Here is a 21,266-nt window from a genome sequence, read left to right as displayed (position 1 = left end):
TTATAATAAGTTAGCACATCATCCTCCACTTCGCTGCTTGAGATGATCTCTCTTGCACAAGGTATTGATTGCATTTTAAAAAAGGTTTTGTGGTATCTGTGTTGGCATTTGTTCTCCAGTTTAAGTGTTGGAGTTTAAGAACACGGGTCTCTCTGTGAGGTGAAGAGAGGAGGGGGGGAGGGGTCTGTGACAGTACTTTATCAAGGAGGCGGGGGGGGGCCCGAGCGGGTCTTGTAATCTGAAGCCGAGGGAACAGAAAGACACTTTTCAGGAACAGTGGTTTGGAACCTGCTTCGAGGAGACCGGGAGGCCTAGTTTGGGTGTCGTGCAGGGGCCTGAAATCTAGTCTGCTGAAACCAAGCTCCAGGCCACAGTGTCGTCTTGTTCCCTCAGCTGTAGACAGTGCAGTGTTGCTGTAGCTGCTGTAGACAATGCAGTGTTACTGTAGCTGCTGTAGACAATGCAGTGTTACTGTACCTGTTCCCTCAGCTGTAGACAGTGCAGTGTTGCTGTAGCTGCTGTAGACAATGCAGTGTTACTGTAGCTGCTGTAGACAATGCAGTGTTACTGTACCTGTTCCCTCAGCTGTAGACAGTGCAGTGTTGCTGTAGCTGCTGTAGACAATGCAGTGTTACTGTACCTGTTCCCTCAGCTGTAGACAGTGCAGTGTTGCTGTAGCTGCTGTAGACAGTGCAGTGTTGCTGTAGCTGCTGTAGACAATGCAGTGTTACTGTACCTGTTCCCTCAGCTGTAGACAGTGCAGTGTTGCTGTAGCTGCTGTAGACAGTGCAGTGTTGCTGTAGCTGCTGTAGACAGTGCAGTGTTGCTGTACCTGTTCCCTCAGCTGTAGACAGTGCAGTGTTGCTGTAGCTGCTGTAGACAGTGCAGTGTTGCTGTAGCTGCTGTAGACAGTGCAGTGTTGCTGTACCTGTTCCCTCAGCTGTAGACAGTGCAGTGTTGCTGTAGCTGCTGTAGACAATGCAGTGTTACTGTACCTGTTCCCTCAGCTGTAGACAGTGCAGTGTTGCTGTAGCTGCTGTAGACAGTGCAGTGTTGCTGTAGCTGCTGTAGACAATGCAGTGTTACTGTACCTGTTCCCTCAGCTGTAGACAGTGCAGTGTTGCTGTAGCTGCTGTAGACAGTGCAGTGTTGCTGTAGCTGCTGTAGACAGTGCAGTGTTGCTGTACCTGTTCCCTCAGCTGTAGACAGTGCAGTGTTGCTGTAGCTGCTGTAGACAGTGCAGTGTTGCTGTAGCTGCTGTAGACAGTGCAGTGTTGCTGTACCTGTTCCCTCAGCTGTAGACAGTGCAGTGTTGCTGTAGCTGCTGTAGACAGTGCAGTGTTGCTGTAGCTGCTGTAGACAGTGCAGTGTTGCTGTACCTGTTCCCTCAGCTGTAGACAGTGCAGTGTTGCTGTTGCTGGTTCTCCTGGTCCAGTTCACACCCCAATCTGTCTCTCTCATAGATTGCAAGCAGGCCGTCAAGGATGAGGACGGCGCGGTCACCATCAACCGGAGGCGTGGCGCCATCAAGCAGGCCAAGATCCACTACATCAAGAACCACGAGTTCACCGCCACCTTCTTCAGACAGCCCACCTTCTGCTCCGTGTGCAGGGAGTTCGTCTGGTGAGACAGCCGAGTGCAACGTGAACCCAGAAACCAATTCATTCATTAGAATCGGATATCTCCTCCTGATAGATTGCACTTACACCTGTCAAACAGAGACGTGTCTGAATAGGCAGGTTTATAAAACCACTTTACTGAGTAACGCATGACTCCTGAAATAAAACGGGTAGCTGACAGGTCTGCACAGGTAGGATAATGGAAATATGAATCCTGGTGCACAGCAGTGTGATCCGTTACTGTTGTTATTAATAAAGACACACCTTTGCACTGGGGCTACTCAAGCTTGCATTAAAACCTGGAATGGATTAAACTGCTATGCAATAGCAGTTTTAGTTGCATCCTTGAATTTGTGATAAAGTTTTCAGGCTGTGCCGGGATTGTGCTTGAAGAGAAGTGCTCAATGAGAGCCATCACTGCCAGCCCGCAGCGAGGGACTCTGGGGGAGCAGGTGGCAGGACCGGTCCCGCTTCCTCCAGCATGCAGACTGGGTCACCTTGACAAGGCAACTGGGTCAGAGCCAGCGCCAGTGCCTGCTGTAGACTGACTTTCCTTTTCTTTTACAGGGGACTCAATAAACAGGGATACAAGTGCAGACGTGAGTGGAGTTTTATTACTTTCTTAAACGCATGTGAAGTGAAACTAATTGAGCTTAAACACTTGACATTTCTTTATCTAAGGATGTCTGTCTCCTTTCTTTCTTTCTTTCTTTCTCTATCTATCTATAGGGTACTGGTATGGGTATAACCTGGACACAGACATATAATATCATACAATATCTCAAACAGTGCAGTACATTCTTTATTACATATAAGAAGCTACAGTACCATGCTTCTAATGCATGTCCTGTTTATTTTATTTTAAAGAATGCAACGCTGCAATTCACAAGAAATGCATCGAGAAGATTATCGGGAGGTGCACCGGCACTGCAGCCAACAGCAGAGACACTGTGGTGAGACCGAGGGCTTTATTATACAGCATTTACAAGGGTCTGCTAGCAGAGACACTGTGGAGAGACCGAGGGCTTTATTATACAGCATTTACAAGGGTCTGCTAGCAGAGACACTGTGGAGAGACCGAGGGCTTTATTATACAGCATTTACAAGGGTCTGCTAGCAGAGACACTGTGGAGAGACCGAGGGCTTTATTATACAGCATTTACAAGGGTCTGCTAGCAGAGACACTGTGGAGAGACCGAGGGCTTTATTATACAGCATTTACAAGGGTCTGCTAGCAGAGACACTGTGGAGAGACCGAGGGCTTTATTATACAGCATTTACAAGGGTCTGCTAGCAGAGACACTGTGGTGAGACCGAGGGCTTTATTATACAGCATTTACAAGGGTCTGCTAGCAGAGACACTGTGGAGAGACCGAGGGCTTTATTATACAGCATTTACAAGGGTCTGCTAGCAGAGACACTGTGGAGAGACCGAGGGCTTTATTATACAGCATTTACAAGGGTCTGCTAGCAGAGACACTGTGGAGAGACCGAGGGCTTTATTATACAGCATTTACAAGGGTCTGCTAGCAGAGCAGAGACACTGTGGCAGAGAGACCGAGGGCTTTATTATACAGCATTTACAAGGGTCTGCTAGCAGAGACACTGTGGAGAGACCGAGGGCTTTATTATACAGCATTTACAAGGGTCTGCTAGCAGAGACACTGTGGAGAGACCGAGGGCTTTATTATACAGCATTTACAAGGGTCTGCTAGCAGAGACACTGTGGAGAGACCGAGGGCTTTATTATACAGCATTTACAAGGGTCTGCTAGCAGAGACACTGTGGTGAGACCGAGGGCTTTATTATACAGCATTTACAAGGGTCTGCTAGCAGAGACACTGTGGAGAGACCGAGGGCTTTATTATACAGCATTTACAAGGGTCTGCTAGCAGAGACACTGTGGAGAGACCGAGGGCTTTATTATACAGCATTTACAAGGGTCTGCTAGCAGAGACACTGTGGAGAGACCGAGGGCTTTATTATACAGCATTTACAAGGGTCTGCTAGCAGAGACACTGTGGAGAGACCGAGGGCTTTATTATACAGCATTTACAAGGGTCTGCTAGCAGAGACACTGTGGAGAGACCGAGGGCTTTATTATACAGCATTTACAAGGGTCTGCTAGCAGAGACACTGTGGAGAGACCGAGGGCTTTATTATACAGCATTTACAAGGGTCTGCTAGCAGAGACACTGTGGAGAGACCGAGGGCTTTATTATACAGCATTTACAAGGGTCTGCTAGCAGAGACACTGTGGAGAGACCGAGGGCTTTATTATACAGCATTTACAAGGGTCTGCTAGCAGAGACACTGTGGAGAGACCGAGGGCTTTATTATACAGCATTTACAAGGGTCTGCTAGCAGAGACACTGTGGAGAGACCGAGGGCTTTATTATACAGCATTTACAAGGGTCTGCTAGCAGAGACACTGTGGAGAGACCGAGGGCTTTATTATACAGCATTTACAAGGGTCTGCTAGCAGAGACACTGTGGAGAGACCGAGGGCTTTATTATACAGCATTTACAAGGGTCTGCTAGCAGAGACACTGTGGAGAGACCGAGGGCTTTATTATACAGCATTTACAAGGGTCTGCTAGCAGAGACACTGTGGAGAGACCGAGGGCTTTATTATACAGCATTTACAAGGGTCTGCTAGCAGAGACACTGTGGAGAGACCGAGGGCTTTATTATACAGCATTTACAAGGGTCTGCTAGCAGAGACACTGTGGAGAGACCGAGGGCTTTATTATACAGCATTTACAAGGGTCTGCTAGCAGAGACACTGTGGAGAGGCCGAGGGCTTTATTATACAGCATTTACAAGGGTCTGCTAGCAGAGACACTGTGGAGAGACCGAGGGCTTTATTATACAGCATTTACAAGGGTCTGCTAGCAGAGACACTGTGGAGAGACCGAGGGCTTTATTATACAGCATTTACAAGGGTCTGCTAGCAGAGACACTGTGGAGAGACCGAGGGCTTTATTATACAGCATTTACAAGGGTCTGCTAGCAGAGACACTGTGGAGAGACCGAGGGCTTTATTATACAGCATTTACAAGGGTGTGCTAGCAGAGACACTGTGGAGAGACCGAGGGCTTTATTATACAGCATTTACAAGGGTCTGCTAGCAGAGACACTGTGGAGAGACCGAGGGCTTTATTATACAGCATTTACAAGGGTCTGCTAGCAGAGACACTGTGGAGAGACCGAGGGCTTTATTATACAGCATTTACAAGGGTCTGCTAGCAGAGACACTGTGGAGAGACCGAGGGCTTTATTATACAGCATTTACAAGGGTCTGCTAGCAGAGACACTGTGGAGAGACCGAGGGCTTTATTATACAGCATTTACAAGGGCTGCTAGCAGAGACACTGTGGAGAGACCGAGGGCTTTATTATACAGCATTTACAAGGGTCTGCTAGCAGAGACACTGTGGAGAGACCGAGGGCTTTATTACACAGCATTTACAAGGGTCTGCTAGCAGAGACACTGTGGAGAGACCGAGGGCTTTATTACACAGCTTTACAAGGGTCTGCTAGCAGAGACACTGTGGAGAGACCGAGGGCTTTATTATACAGCATTTACAAGGGTCTGCTAGCAGAGACACTGTGGAGAGACCGAGGGCTTTATTATACAGCATTTACAAGGGTCTGCTAGCAGAGACACTGTGGAGAGGGGGCATACCATTTCTCTGCTAGCAGAGACACTGTGGAGAGGAGGGCTTTATTATACAGCATTTACAAGGGTCTGCTAGCAGAGACACTGTCCATTATACAGCATTTACAAGCCTGCCCTGGCATTTACAAGGGTCTGCTAGCAGAGACACTGTGGAGAGACCAGGGCCAGCATTTCTCTTAGCAGGGACACTGTGGAGGACCGAGCTTTATTATACAGCATTTACAAGGGTCTGCTAGCAGAGACACTGTGGAGAGACCTTTCTCATTTACAAGGGTCTGCTAGCAGAGACACTGTGGAGAGACCGAGGGCTTTATTATACAGCATTTACAAGGGTCTGCTAGCAGAGACACTGTGGAGAGACCGAGGGCTTTATTACACAGCATTTACAAGGGTCTGCTAGCAGAGACACTGTGGAGAGCCCGAGGGCTTTATTATACAGCATTTACAAGGGGAGGGAGACACTGTTCAGAGACCGAGGGCCTTGGACTGGGGGTAGCAGTTCACGGTCCAGTAGCCTCGAGCCTGCCCTGGCCTGCAAGGGGCACCCTTTCTCTTGGAGGGAGGGGAGTAGTTCAGCCTCCATGCCTCGAGCCTGCCCTGGCCTGCAGGGGGCACCCTTTCTCTTGGAGAGGGAGTAGCTCAGCCTCCATGCCTCAAGCCTGCCCTATGTCGGTAAACTAAATATTGCAGCCTTTACCCCCATTGTCCCAATAAGAGAACCCCAATAAATACCATCAGCATGGGGGACGAGCTTCGGACGGAGACACTGGGAGTTTCAGACCCCTCCTATCCATTTCTCAGCCTGAGTTCGCTGTGGACCGGACGGTCCCACCCGTGGGAAGATAACACCCTCCCTCAATCAGAGCAGAGAGGTAGTACAATAGCATTTCAAGGGCTGGTTCAAGACCCGTTGAGACACCAACCCCTCCCTTTATCTGTGGGATGCTAGGACGTACCTTCGTGGGAAAGACCCCCTGGCTCCTCTCATTACAGTCTCAGACCGTACGTCCCTGGTGACGGAAAGATACCCAAAGCCTCAGCCTCATCAAGTACTGGAGAGTTATTAGAGTTCTCCGGGCCCGGAGCCGTCCCTCGGCCTGAAGAGAACCCCCCTTTCCCTCATCAAGTCAGAGGTATACTCAAGCCTGCCCTGGACTGCAGGGAGCACCCTTTCTCTTAGGGGGGTGAGGGAGGGAGTAGTTCAGTCTCCATATCTCAAGCCTGCCCTGGCCTGGAGGGGGCACCCTTTCTCTTGGGGAGGGAGTAGTTCAGTCTCCATATCTCAAGCCTGCCCTGGACTGGAGGGAGCACCCTTTCTCTTAGGGGGGAGAGGGAGTAGTTCAGTCTCCAGCGCCTCAAGCCTGCTGTCTCCATACCTGGACTGGAGGGAGCACCCTTTCTCTATGATGGTAAAAAGTGAAGGAGCAGTTCAGTCTCAACACCCATCCTCCTTTATCATGTGGATTATACTACTGTCCAGTGAGGGGCTCGTCTGAGACCACCAAACTCAAGACCCGAGAAGCCACACTGGAGCCCAGGCCTCCAGCGGTTAAAGCCGTGCCCTTCAATCCGCTGCGCCACCGAGCCCTGAAAAGCACAGAGGCTTTCTGTCTGCAGTTTTTTACATACAGATATATCAGCAGAGTGATAAGCAGCTTCCTCCTAATTCACTGCTAAAGCAGCTGTGTTTGTGTTTCAGTTCCAGAAAGAGCGCTTCAAGATCGACATGCCGCACAGGTTCAAGACACACAACTACATCAGCCCCACTTTCTGTGATCACTGCGGCAGCCTGCTGTGGGGGCTGGTGAAGCAAGGGATAAAATGCGAAGGTAGGTCAGCAACCCTTTCCGCGTCTTGCTATCGTTAGTGTGCTGCTGCTTTTTTTAAGAATACAGTAATACAGAAGGGATTGTAGATTATGAAACGCGTGTCGAGGCGTACCGTGCCGTTGCGTTTCTCTTCTAAAGCGTTTGGATGTTTTCGGTAGTAAGCGAGTGGCTCCAGTCCGGCTGTTAATCTGCCTGCTCCTGGTAACAAGCTGCTTGCTGCTAGACTTGATATTTCTTGTATTCTTTCACTGGGAGGAGGTTTGGATTCTTCTCCAGTCGAGCCCCCCCTCTTTGGGGAACGTGGACGGCGCTCGTACACTCTTTATATCGGAATCTGTTTGGAGATGTTTCCCCAGTTTTGATGTGTTAAATAACATCTATTCACAAATCTGCTTAGGAATGCTGTTGGCTCGACAACAGAAAAGGAAAGTTAGATCGAAACTAGTGTGTTTCATTAATTTAAAAAAAATCTACTTTTCAAATAAAGAACAGGCCCCGTTGTTTAAATAGTAAATAGAGTATACCTAGAGCACCAAGGTGTGTTGAAGATTGAATTCCAATTGCTTGCCATGACTTTGATGGGTTTAAAATTTAGTACATGCGGTGTGGCCTGATCTATGTATTGGTGTGTTGATCTTCTGAACAAGCCACTGTCTCGGCCCCTGGTTTCTACCAAATCGGAGGTCTGGCACCAAGCGTGTTATTTTGTGCATTGCATCCTAAGGGTTTGAATTGATGTTACTTGAGACTGTCTTGATGAGTGAGGTCTGTCTAGAATACATTCTCTAATACATTTTAAATATTGTAATAGAGTTGTTCTGTTACATCATTGATGGCACAACTACAGTTAATCACTTTAACCCCTCAAAAAAACTTTAACCATCTTTTATGCGGGTTATGCAGCACAGCCTCTCAGCAGAAAGAGCTTGTCGTGGTGTGTCTCAGCACGGCCCCTCAGCGGAATGAGCTTGTCGTGGTGTGTCTCAGCACGGCCCCTCAGCGGAATGAGCTTGTCGTGGTGTGTCTCAGCACGGCCCCTCAGCGGAATGAGCTTGTCGTGGTGTGTCTCAGCACGGCCCCTCAGCGGAATGAGCTTGTCGTGGTGTGTCTCAGCACGGCCCCTCAGCGGAATGAGCTTGTCGTGGTGTGTCTCAGCACGGCCCCTCAGCGGAATGAGCTTGTCGTGGTGTGTCTCAGCACGGCCCCTCAGCGGAATGAGCTTGTCGTGGTGTGTCTCAGCACGGCCCCTCAGCGGAATGAGCTTGTCGTGGTGTGTCTCAGCACGGCCCCTCAGCGGAATGAGCTTGTCGTGGTGTGTCTCAGCACGGCCCCTCAGCGGAATGAGCTTGTCGTGGTGTGTCTCAGCACGGCCCCTCAGCAGAGTGCTCCAGCCCAGCGCTGCTGGCTCTGTTGAGGTTTCACTTCTCAGAAGGATGCTTTGCATACATGTGACAGTGGAGATTACAGGCTCCAGAGGCTGAGTTTATAGAGGCTGGCTGTGTTCCTTGCAGTTGGCTGGGCTCGGTGGTATTTCTGCTGAGACTGACCTCAGCATCTTTTCATTAGCTCCAGGAATGCTTGGCAAGGAGTAGTCGTAAGGGTGGATGAAGAACTGCACGACAAAAAAATTGTTCTTCCACCCCGAGAGGGTTCGAAGTGGCTTCCTCAACGGTGTGCAGTGCTGTACTAATTGCTTGATGAAATGATTTATTTATTTGAACTAGCTAAGCTATTTGTCTTTCCAACAGAGGGCTAGATTCTCAACGCTGTTTTCTCATCAGCTGCATTTCTTTGTGCATCCCCAGGGATGGGAAGAAGATCCTATTGCACAGGGGTTTCACCCATTCCAGGAAAGGGAATACAACTCCTATTTCACAGGGGTTTCACCCATTCCAGGAAAGGGAATACAACTCCTATTTCACAGGGGTTTCACCCATTCCAGGAATGGGAATACGACTCCTACTGCACAGGGGTTTCACCCATTCCAGGAATGGGAATACGACTCCTACTGCACAGGGGTTTCACCCATTCCAGGAATGGGAATACGACTCCTACTGCACAGGGGTTTCATCCATTCCAGGAATGGGAATACGACTCCTACTGCACAGGGGTTTCACTCATTCCAGGAATGGGAATACGACTCCTATTGCACAGGGGTTTCACCCATTCCAGGAATGGGAATACGACTCCTATTGCACAGGGGTTTCACTCATTCCAGGAATGGGAATACGACTCCTATTGCACAGGGGTTTCACCCATTCCAGGAATGGGAATACGACTCCTATTGCACAGGGGTTTCACTCATTCCAGGAATGGGAATACGACTCCTATTGCACAGGGGTTTCACTCATTCCCGGTTTTACTTAGGGGGCTGTTAAGTAGACTTGCTCTATTTTTCTGTTTTGGTTTAGCATTGAAATCAGGGACAATTGAACTGTTGACAATTTGGAGTAAATAGCTTTGAGAATGTAGCCCCCTTTTTAAATAACTAAGTAAAAGGTCCAGCAGTGCCTGTAATAAGTGGCTTAGCGTTAGAAATTGGGCTGTATTGGGGTGCAACACTAATCCAACGCTTCCTCTCGTAGATTGTGCCATGAACGTGCACCACAAGTGCCAGACCAAAGTGGCCAATCTCTGTGGAATCAATCAGAAAATGTTGGCAGAAGCTCTGTCTCAAGTCAGCCAGGTAAGTCTCCAGTCTGACAGCATGGTTGCAGCCTCAGGCTGCCCTAGCAGTGCCTGAAGCAGGGTCCAGTGCTGATCACTGTGTTTAGTGAGCGCCGGACCCAGGCAATGCTGTGCCAGCAATGCCAGCTGCCCTAATGTGATGTATCTGTAGAGGAACTAAAAGCCAATACCGCTTTGACCTCTTAATCTTTGTGTTTTTGTGCTATTTTATATATCTGTACATCCGAAAATAACCCTATTAACAGATAGCATGCTACTGGCCATGTGTTATTTAACCTTGCTATTACATCCTTTTTGTTCCTTTGTACCTTCATATAATCAAACATTGCTTTATAACCCAATGAGTCATTATTCATTTGCATGTGCATGATTTTTCTTACAAATCCCTTTTTTCCCCTCTCTGTTGTAGAAACATATCGTTATCGGGGTAAGATCTCTAAGTCTTTTCTTTAACAATCTCTTTCTTTCGACACACTGTATATCAAATGCTGTCTGTTCAGCACTGGAGCTGCTTGTTCATTTAAAACGTTCCTCACGTTTGAACTGCTTGCTCATCACACTTTACTTTACACTGCAGAAATCTACCAGGAAATCAGATCCCAATCTAGCTGATCCTTCGGGTATAGGCATCTATCAAGACTTTCTCCAGGGCCCCTCCGTCCCTGGCCTGGACTCCAATGGTAAGGCATTCTTTGTGTCATTGTTAGATGTAAGCATGTTGTTTGCAAGCTAAGGCAGCAGCTTTGATACGGCTCTGAAAACGCACAGCCACCTGAACCTGCTGTGTCAGATTCACTGTGTGTTCATTTCAAATGTGTTTATTAAACCATTCTACATTACAAAATCAACGGCAAATCATTCAGACAAGACAAAAACCATGGAAGCAATCATCAAAACCAGTAATACAGAATAAAAGCATGAAGTGAAAGATCCTGGTGTACCTGCTGCGTTTACAAAGACGCTTTACAACGTCTCCAGGATGTGAGGAGACAGAAAACGACAAGCCGTGTGAATCTAAACAAGACGAGCAACGCAATCACATCAGTGGTATTTCATACGCAAGAGTCGACACAGTTCTACGTTTTATTTTTGCATCTTGCTTTTGCATTTCCAGGTGTCTGATATTCAGTTATGAAAGCGCACCTCAGGGCTGTCCTGCACTAGAATAGACATCCTCCACTGTGTGTCAAACGCACTGTAATTGGGTGTGTTAAGTACATGAGCAGCTCAGTGAAATAACACTCGACAGCAGCTCAGTGAAATAAGCCACTCAACAGCAGCTCAGTGAAATAACCCACTCGACAGCAGCTCAGTGAAATAACCCACTCGACAGCAGCTCAGTGAAATAACACACTCAACAGCAGCTCACTGAAATAACACACTCAACAACAGCTCAGTGAAATAACCCACTCGACAGCAGCTCAGTGAAATAACAATCAACAGCAGCTCACTGAAATAAGCCACTCAACAGCAGCTCACTGAAATAACTGAACAGCAGCTCAGTGAAATAACCCACTCAACAGCAGCTCAGTGAAATAACCCACTCAACAGCAGCTCACTGAAATAACCCACTCAACAGCAGCTCACTGAAATAACCCACTCAACAGCAGCTCACTGAAATAACCCACTCAACAGCAGCTCGCTGAAATAACCCACTCAACAGCAGCTCGCTGAAATAACCCACTCAACAGCAGCTCGCTGAAATAACCCACTCAACAGCAGCTCGCTGAAATAACCCACTCAACAGCAGCTCGCTGAAATAACCCACTCAACAGCAGCTCAGTGAAATAACCCACTCAACAGCAGCTCAGTGAAATAACCCACTCGACAGCAGCTCACTGAAATAACACTCAACAGCAGCTCACTGAAATAACACAACAGCAGCTCAGTGAAATAACCCACTCAACAGCAGCTCAGTGAAATAAGCCACTCAACAGCAGCTCAGTGAAATAAGCCACTCAACAGCAGCTCAGTGAAATAAGCCACTCGACAGCAGCTCAGTGAAATAACACACTCAACAGCAGCTCAGTGAAATAACCCTCTAAACAGCTCAGAGCTGCACAGCAGGTTTCATCAGTGATGTGAAACATTCTCTCTGAGCAGCTCAGTTACTTACCACACCCCCTTTTTCCACCCAGCAGATGGATCCCAGTATGACAAGCTGTGGGAGGGGACCTCTCCCAGGATTCCAGCCACAATCTCGTCCCGCCTGCGCAAGATCAACATAGACAACTTTGTGATGCACAAGGTGCTCGGCAAAGGCAGCTTCGGAAAGGTAACCCAGCGCACTTCCACCTCGCGGAGCCCGGGGGGGGTGGTCTGCACTGACAGGAGGAGGCCGGCTGGGATGCCAGGGGCGAGGCCACAGCGCCTGTCTATCCTATCACTCGTCGGATAGTTTCTATTCCGAGCCTACCTTTTCAAAAACGTCCTGCAGTTTCCTTCCTCCTCCTCCTCCACTCCTCCACCTCCTTTGCAGCTGTGTCAACGGGTCCCGTCACCCAACCTTGGATACCCCGTGGCCGCTGTCAGAGGCTCAAAAGAGGGTGTCCCTTGCTAGCCACAAGGCAAGATCACAGTGTCGCAGTATTATAACACAACACCTATCTCATAGATGCTATTATTTCCAATCCTTATCTGTTGCCCTGTTCTCTGTGTCTTGTGTTATCAGGGTTATTAAACACTCGTGTTGCAGGTATTCTGCGCTCTGTTCGATTGGATCGGTTTCAATTCCCGTCTCTTCCCCAGGTAATGCTGGCGGAGCTCAAGGGCAAGGGCGAGTTCTTCGCGATCAAAGCGCTTAAGAAGGACGTGGTGCTGCTGGACGACGATGTGGAGTGCACCATGGTGGAGAAGAGGGTCCTTGCGCTGGCCTGGGATAACCCCTTCCTCACACACCTCTACTCTACCTTCCAGACCAAGGTGAGCGGACTGCAGCCGGGGGACAGCGGCTCGACACTCGCCGGCTCTGCTTTATATATTATACTTCATGAGCAGGCAGAGTCAGGATTAGTAGGGTTTCCAAGCACTGTATTGTATTCATATGAATTATTGTTATAAATATTTGTACATTTTTTCACTGCTTGAACTGGGCAAAGTTGATTGGAAAAAAAAAAAACGCATCCAATTTTTCCATCAAAAAGATAAATACAGATATATGAAGTATTTACAGTAAAGAAGAGACCTTCTACACACTGCCTTTTAAGTGTAAAGCTGCCTGCCGCTGTGCCAGTGGGTGCAGTTCCAGCTGTCTCATCCTCTCCTCTGTGCACACAGGAGCACCTCTTCTTTGTGATGGAGTATTTGAACGGAGGAGACCTGATGTTCCACATACAGGAGAAAGGACGCTTCGACCTCTACAGAGCCACGTGAGTGTGTCCCTCCATCACTGCACACCTGCTTAGAGGGACCGGGAGGCGCCCTTGTCAAACCCTCCACAGAGCAAACACACAGCAAAGTGTAATCAAGCACAGGGAAGCAGAGACAAGCATTGTAGAGCACAGAGAGGTCTGGTAAAGCATGGGGAAGCATGGTAAAGCACAGAGGGATCTGGTAAAACATAGGGAAGCATGGTAATGCACAGAGAGGTCTGGTACCAGCGTATTTTACCTCTGAGAGAGGTATGGCATGGCAAACCATGCTGAGCTAAAGCAACCTGCTAAGTTACAGAGAAAAGCTGCTAAGTTACAGAGCAGCAATACTGTGGTACACTTCGTTATAATGATCAGCTTAATGTTTGAATTAAAAATACCCAAAGGTGGGCAGGGTCAAAACGTGAAATCCTCGACGTCAGCGCAACAAACAAAACGTCCTCAAAGCACCGGGATTGCTTTCTGTAGCTCAGTCCACGGGCACTGCAGTGCCTGGCGCTCAAGCAAGTATCTGAGAGTGAGGACGTGGGTGGGGTTTGGTAAGATTGCAAGAAACTTTGTGGTTTGGGTGTTTAGTTGTTGACATTGCGTAGGGATTAGCAGGCAAAGTAAATGCAGTGAGAAATGATTTTAAAAGATTACTTATGCTATGAATTGGAAAAGAATTTATAACATGTTTATTTTGTTTTTCCTTCTTTGTACAAAATTCCCTAAAACCCTTCTCTGTGAAAACATTCCGAATGCTGTTCTAATCCTGGCCTTGTCCCAGCAATGCAGTGTATTCTTTCTGCAGTACACTGCAGAGCCTTTTAAGGACTGGTTGTCGTTATACAGGGACAATGTTCAATTGCCAGGACTTCATTTTTGAGGGACGATTAATAATATTGTAAAGATATTTTTGTTGAGCTGCTGTCCTGAGAATGCTGTCACCCTGTTAGGCCCTGTCTCCAGGACGGTTTGGGGTTGGGGTTCTAAAGGGGAGCAGTGAGCTCTCTGTTGATCAGAATTTTAAAGACACTCTCCACACACCCTCTTTGATTTAGGCTAAAGTGGTCAGGTCCTCACACTGAGGAGTGGAGCTCTGAGCAGTGAACAATGCGACCTGTTAGTGCTTCATCCTGTGCGCAGTGTTAACAGTGTCATGAAAGCAAAAGCGCTGGGCTGGTCCGGCTCACTTTCCCCTGCTGAAATATTAACAGACAGGCGCTGAAATCTTTATCAACTGGCTGACTTCCCGACACTGTAGCCTGCCAAGTGGTGTCTGGTCTCCTCTCTCAGAGTCCGGAGTCTTTTCTGCAGAGAGCAGCTCTGAAACCAGACCTCCGGTATGAATGCTTGTCCTTTGCAGGGCTTTTCATACCCTGTGAAATTACACTGCAGGTTTTTACAAAAGGGCGTTCCGCTTGCATATCCCAACATCAAATATTCATCCCACCCACCCCGTCTGGAGGCCGCAATCTTTTTAAAAGGCTCCGTTAATCTTGTAACGAGCTGCGATTACAATTAACATCAGAAGGCTAATTAGGTTATTAATAGGACTCTCGTTTCAGGGATTCAAACGCTTCTGATCAGTTTAGAGGAAAACGATTTGACTTTAATAATTCAGGTGAGGGAGAGGGTGTTGAGACAGGTAATCTTACACTGTTTTTCTTTTTTTTTGTTAGGTTTTATGGCTCTGAAATAGTTTGCGGGTTGCAGTTTTTGCATGCCAAAGGAATTATCTACAGGTAAGTTTTGTAGCTCGAATTCTGCTGCTTTTTTGTAAACGCAGGAGCGCGAAGAGTATGCGAGAATTCAATCCAGTTTGAATCTCCTAGTCTGTAACAATGTAGGCAGCCCAGCTGCTTGGGCCCGTGTCATAGCATGTGCTACAACTGGACCTGTCTAAGCTGTGTGAGAAACACTGAGGACAGAAGGTGCCCACTTGAAGACCCTAGAGATGTACCCTACTCAGCTCAATCCAGACGGTTGTCACGCTGATGCGCTGGGGAGACCGCACCGTGGTTGATCCCCGGAGCCAGCATCGCAGCCGTTGTGTGTGCTGATGCACTGGGGAGGCAAACTAAGCTGATCCCTGGAGCCAGCATTACACTTCAGCCATCAACACCAGGCAGAACTACATCAGATGGAAGGTAACACAAATGGATGGAGACGCAGATGGGTCACAGTTTACTGTAAAGCTGTGTCTTAGTTGGTGCTTATCTACTCTCGTGTAATGGAAATCTTAATGAACTCTGCAACACGAGTCTTATTTCCATGGCTGCTGTAGTTCTGTTGTCTCCCAGAAGGGGACTGATTGATTGACTAATTGACTGACTGACTGATTGATCACATGTTCTGATCCTCTTCAATGCCACAGGGATCTGAAGCTGGACAACGTGATGCTGGATAAAGACGGACACGTCAAAATCGCAGACTTTGGAATGTGCAAGGAGAATGTGTTCGGAGAGAACAGGGCGACTACGTTCTGCGGGACGCCTGATTACATTGCACCCGAGGTATGGGGCTGGGGCTGGGAGTACATTGCACCCGAGGGAGGGGGCTGGGGCTGGGAGTACATTGCACCCGAGGTATGGGGCTGGGGCTGGGAGTACATTGCACCCGAGGGAGGGGGCTGGGGCTGGGAGTACATTGCACCCGAGGGAGGGGGCTGGGGCTGGGAGTACATTGCACCCGAGGTATGGGGCTGGGGCTGGGAGTACATTGCACCCGAGGGAGGGGGCTGGGGCTGGGAGTACATTGCACCCGAGGTATGGGGCTGGGGCTGGGAGTACATTGCACCCGAGGGAGGGGGCTGGGGCTGGGAGTACATTGCACCCGATGTAGGGGGCTGGGGCAGGGGTGAGTGGAGTACATTGCACCCTGTGTGTTAACCCATCCTCCCTCCCTCTCTCACTCTCTCTCTCTCTCAGATCCTGCTGGGACAGAAGTACTCGTTCTCTGTGGACTGGTGGTCGTTCGGCGTGCTGCTGTACGAGATGCTGATTGGCCAGTCTCCCTTCCACGGGGATGATGAGGACGAGCTGTTTGAGTCCATCCGCATGGACACTCCGCACTACCCTCGCTGGATCACCAAGGAGACCAAGGACATCCTGGAGAAGGTGTGCCCGCTCTCTAGCACCCTCTCCCCCTCCATCTCTTTGCCTCTCTCGCCCCCTTTTTCTTTCTTTCTCCGTCTCCATCTCTCCCCATATTTCTCCCTTCCCCTGTACCTGGAAACGAGGCATGTGTGCTCCAGCAACTGAAATGCAGTCGCCACTTCATGCTGGAATTAGTTCATTGTCCTTTTTAAAACCCACAGAAAGTCGCTAACCTGACAAACCTGTAATGCTGTGAAACGAACAAGAACGAAACCTCAAGTATAAGATTTCAAAACGAAGCCGGTAAATGAACTTGGATAAATTCGCAGTGGCACTGTCACAAGCCTGTCCCTCAGTGTGCTTCCCTTCATCAGCTAACAGAGCAGCGAGCTGGAATGTGAGTGGCTGTGACACAGCTGCTGATTCTCATCGGAGAGAGCCCTGCCGTGTGTTTCCTTGTTAACTCGCTCCGTTTTATTTCTGCAGCTGTTCGAGAGGGAACCAACGAGGAGGCTTGGCATTGTAGGAAACATCAAAACACACCCCTTCTTTAAAACCATCAACTGGATTGCCCTGGAGAAGAGAGAGGTGGAGCCCCCATTCAAGCCCAAAGTGGTACGAACCAAATCCATTCATTACCTGTCAGGACAAACCAAAAGGTAGTTGAAGTGGAGATTTTTCCACTCTGAAGAAAGCTGCTTATAATAATAACTTGAGGGTCCCTGAGAGTCTCCCCATTCTGGCCAGACTCCTAGTGAGCTCAAGAAATGCCCACACCCTGTATAGATCTCCTGGCAATTGGCTTGGTACTGCAGGGATGGGGAAAAAGACTCCCATTGCATAGTGGTTTGATCCATTCCTGGTTTTGCTATGAGTTTAATAAGAAACATGTCAGCTTGCTACCTATACACTGGGGCTAATCAAGATGGTAGTAAAACCTGGAATAGATGAAACCGCTATGCAACAGGAGTCTTATTTCCGTCCCGCGGTGGGATCGGAGGATGCCCACTGACTTTCAGTGCTCCTGGGCTTTTGTGGGAACATGACTGGACACTCTAAACTGGGGAGAGAAACGGGGGTAAAATAATAATAAACCAAACCAGATTCCAGAACACCCCACCGTGACCCCTGACCCTTGACCCTCAGTGGTGCAAAAAACAAGCTGTGGCTTACCAGGCACAGGATGACGAGCGATCCGACTTCAGGGTCCAGGATGATCAGATCAGCCCCTTCATTCAGATCCCGTTCAGCCCAACACTAAACGCTTTCCGCTTCCCTCGACAGAAATCGCCTGAAGACTGCAGTAACTTCGACAAGGAGTTCCTGAACGAGAAGCCCAGGCTGTCCCACACCGATAAGAACCTCATCGACTCCATGGACCAGACAGCCTTCAGCGGTTTCTCTTTCATCAACCCCAAGATGGAGAAGCTCTTGTAGAAGCGAGGCCGGGCACGCTCGCTCCTGGGGTTCAACGGTGCCCTTCGGTTACTGACAACTGATTTGGCCTTGATTGATTACCTGACCCAAAAGCGATGATTGGTACGATCTGTGATTAATCGTGTTTCCAACTGGGACCTGAAGATAAAAAGAACCAGTGCCGCTGCTACCGACAAGTTCTGTTCCTCTCTCTTCCTGTAGAAAACCAGACTGTCCATAAAATAGGGCTGGGAGGTGAGAGTGCTAGCCAGGCGTTATTTCAGTGCAGCCCCCCTTCTGTTGTAAAGGAAAAGAGAGGTACGGTTTTATTTGAAAAAGTTAACAAGTGAAAAGATGATCTTCAGGATTGATCGTGATCATCTGTAGCCTATAATTGATAACCGAAAATGTTTTTATTCTTCAACCCTGATTGTACCTATGGGTTCCAATTTCAGTAAAAATGCAAGACGGGTAGATGGATACAAACAGATGGGGCATGGCAAGTGTTATGTAGCAGTACGTGGAGAGGTATTATGTTATAAATATTATAGAGATAGGGATGCTATATATAGAGATAGGTATAATAATCAAGAATAATGTACTGTATTATGATTGTAATTTACCCAAATCGACCCTCACTCTCATACCGTGACAAGAGCATAAAGAGATTGTTACTATAGTTAGAATTAGCCTTGTTTATTTTTTGCATGTAATGGGTTGCCAGGGTAATGTTCTTGTGTGTATGTAGTCTGTGGATTATTAGTATAGTTATTTTATTTCTCCTCTGTCGTGTGCAGTGATTCCCGGCTCCAGGCCTCCAACAGTCTGGGCCTTTGTTACAACCAGCACTTGAGTATTTATTGAAACCCTGCGCTGCATTCCTCTGCACATAAACATTGTTCTGTTTGCAGGATGGCAATCCAGGTTTGAAAGAGACGGACCCCAGACACTGCGCACACACACCACGGTGGCAGGCTGGCTCCAGGGGGTGAGGAAGGGGGCGGTGGCAGGCTGGCTCCAGGGGGTGAGGAAGGGGGCGGTGGCAGGCTGGCTCCAGGGGGTGAGGAAGGGGGCGGTGGCAGGCTGGCTCCAGGGGGTGAGGAAGGGGGCGGTGGCAGGCTGGCTCCAGGGGGTGAGGAAGGGGGCGGTGGCAGGCTGGCTCCAGGGGGTGAGGAAGGGGGCGGTGGCAGGCTGGCTCCAGGGGGTGAGGAAGGGGGCGGTGGCAGGCTGGCTCCAGGGGGTGAGGAAGGGGGCGGTGGCAGGCTGGCTCCAGGGGGTGAGGAAGGGGGCGGTGGCAGGCTGGCTCCAGGGGGTGAGGAAGGGGGCGGTGGCAGGCTGGCTCCAGGGGGTGAGGAAGGGGGCGGTGGCAGGCTGGCTCCAGGGGGTGAGGAAGGGGGCGGTGGCAGGCTGGCTCCAGGGGGTGAGGAAGGGGGCGGTGGCAGGCTGGCTCCAGGGGGTGAGGAAGGGGGGTGGTGGCATGGAGGGCAGGGTCATTTTAATTGGAATCTGCTGTAATAAAATAAAAACCTGGAGGCTGGCTCCAGGGGGTGAGGCAGTTGCTGGCTCCAGCAGGCTTCCGGGGGTGAGGAAGGGGGGTGGTGGCTGGAGGGCAGGGTCATTTTAATTGGAATCTGCTGTAATAAAATAAAAACCTGGACTGCAGTTGGCAGCCCGTTCTGTTGTATCAGATTAGAGGGAATCTTTGTGATGTTACTTGAATGTAGTTCTCGTAAAAAAATAATAAAAAGCTGCTGTACATATTCTATTGCTCTAGCAGATACGTTATTATCAGTGTGTTACGGAAATGCTTTTTTTTTAAATCTCTAATAAAATCAACATCACAGAGCCGCGCTCCGCTGCTTTTCCTTTGCAGCTCTGACCCCCGTGATCATGTGCACCACACGCGACTTCCTCTTTCTGAAAATAAACCAGACTACAATTAACCAACAGTGGGGGTGCTGCTGTCTGAGAGAAGAGGAATGGGGCAAACTCTACTTTTGTTTAATTGTGCATTCACAAGGTTGTTAATCCAGACATACAACAGTACTCTTGCCTGCACAGGATAAGAATCTTTAAAAGACATTCCTGCGGACATAAGTACAGGTGTGCTCCTCTCAGGCAGCAACCCCTACTCCCCTTCACCATCCATTCCCCTCCCCCCCAGAGACATGCTTTATTTACCTTCTAATCAACAATAAAGCAAGCACTTCCATGGAAGTGAGATGGCACAGTGGGCTGCTTCACTAGCATGCTGTGCTGTTCCCCTCTCGGAGGACCGGGTTCAAATCCCAGTGATTCCTTCTGTTCTTGTAAAGAAATGGTTCATTTCCTACATAGCCAATGAAAACGCAGACTCTTCCATGGTACAGCAGGCCAGTCTGCTTGAATGCAGTGCTGTTCCTTATGGGGCATTAGGTTCAAGTGAGGATGAGATATGTCCTTCCTTTGTGAAGAATTGGTTCAATTACCTTACAGAGCAAGGCTTCTCAGACCTCAGGACCCTGTGTTCTAGTTTTCATTCCAGCTGAGCTCTCCCTTACTTCTCTATGCCTCCAAATTGCACTGATAACTACACCTTTTCAAAATTGTTTTCAGCGCAACAGTTGTAGAGTTCGCCGACCCCTACCTGAAACATGCGGTCAGCAAGTCCGAGTCGCTTTACATGGCTTACAGTCTTCAGTATACCTTTGGTCCTATAAACAAATGCATTTGTTGTTTGTGAAGGTGAATTAAATCAATATTACAAGTTGTTTTTATCCTCCAACGCAGCTTCATTCCAGATGTAATTATACATTATATGAATTTGGTTTAAGAAAATGGGAAAGATTATTTTGGAATTCAGCTTTTGTATTTGCTTTCGTGTGTAAATACCTTTCCATACCTAACTTTCTGAAGCTTAAATGTCAATTAAATAATTAAGATGTTAAATTTCATATATAAAAAATAATTCAATCTTAACAACGAAAAATAACACTCCTGAAATCGAACAGCTGGACCCAATCACTGAGATTACGCCCCCCCTCCTCAGTTTCTGTTTGGTAGCGCACTACAATAAAGAGCTGAAGCCTGAGCGCAAGCTGGGATCAGCTCGTCCACAACTCTGTTCCCGTCTCTCTTGTCGCTACAATTGGTACAGAGTCAGTCCACAGCCGGAGATGATCCTGAGATAGCATAGTATTAACCAGTCCAGCTTCGAGCGCAGCTCCTTACTGAAACACAAGCTCGGTGCAACTGACCACCCCCCGACGAGCTGCTAGTCTAACATTGTATATCACAGCACAGTTTATTTATATAGTGCCCTTCACACAGCTGGATCTCAAAACACATTACGGGTCAAAACATCAGGATTTATAAAAACAAACATTATAGATAAACAGAAGTTTAAGAAATATCATGTAAACACCTGTAACAATTAAAAAAAATCTTTAATGCATATAAAAATACATTTGATATGCAGGATATATTTTCATTGCACACACTTATGACATAATAAAAATGCTAGCTCAAACAAAAGTTTAGTCACATGCGATGAGATTTCCCTTTTCAGACACTTCTGGAGCCGAGAATCAGGGATGTGCAAGA

At 48.3% G+C, this 21,266-nt stretch overlaps 2 protein-coding genes across 6 annotated transcripts in view; one reads left to right on the top strand and one right to left on the bottom strand.

Annotated features, from left to right (window-relative positions):
* The window catches only part of LOC121298104 (protein kinase C delta type-like), a 39,685-nt gene extending 20,976 nt beyond the window's left edge, over positions 1–18,709 (top strand). Inside the window, exons 5-19 of one of the 5 annotated variants that reach the window (XM_041224915.1) lie at positions 1,464–1,623; positions 2,187–2,218; positions 2,487–2,572; positions 7,000–7,129; positions 9,715–9,815; positions 10,227–10,244; positions 10,395–10,497; positions 11,956–12,092; positions 12,566–12,739; positions 13,094–13,185; positions 14,853–14,915; positions 15,548–15,686; positions 16,101–16,289; positions 16,755–16,883; positions 17,553–18,709. In XM_041224915.1, coding sequence (XP_041080849.1) covers positions 1,464–1,623; positions 2,187–2,218; positions 2,487–2,572; positions 7,000–7,129; positions 9,715–9,815; positions 10,227–10,244; positions 10,395–10,497; positions 11,956–12,092; positions 12,566–12,739; positions 13,094–13,185; positions 14,853–14,915; positions 15,548–15,686; positions 16,101–16,289; positions 16,755–16,883; positions 17,553–17,705 — 1,706 coding nt within the window. In that variant the 3' untranslated portion in view covers positions 17,706–18,709. The remainder of the gene's footprint in view (positions 1–1,463; positions 1,624–2,186; positions 2,219–2,486; positions 2,573–6,999; positions 7,130–9,714; positions 9,816–10,226; positions 10,245–10,394; positions 10,498–11,955; positions 12,093–12,565; positions 12,740–13,093; positions 13,186–14,852; positions 14,916–15,547; positions 15,687–16,100; positions 16,290–16,754; positions 16,884–17,552) is intronic. The other 4 variants (XM_041224916.1, XM_041224914.1, XM_041224919.1 and 1 more) reach the window with 4 other exon arrangements.
* LOC121298358 (proline-rich protein 36-like) lies at positions 18,453–21,020 on the bottom strand. Its single transcript, XM_041225464.1, has 2 exons — positions 19,337–21,020; positions 18,453–19,211 (listed from the first exon to the last, which is right to left on the bottom strand). Exon 2 carries the CDS (start codon positions 19,176–19,178, stop codon positions 18,453–18,455), a length of 726 nt encoding a protein of 241 aa, XP_041081398.1. The 5' UTR covers positions 19,179–19,211; positions 19,337–21,020.
* Between the last annotated feature and the right edge of the window lie 246 nt (positions 21,021–21,266).

The sequence above is a fragment of the Polyodon spathula genome, chromosome 23 (assembly GCF_017654505.1).
Source record: "Polyodon spathula isolate WHYD16114869_AA chromosome 23, ASM1765450v1, whole genome shotgun sequence".
NCBI classification, from domain to species: domain Eukaryota; kingdom Metazoa; phylum Chordata; class Actinopteri; order Acipenseriformes; family Polyodontidae; genus Polyodon; species Polyodon spathula.
This window is presented reverse-complemented; position numbering and strand designations above follow the sequence as displayed.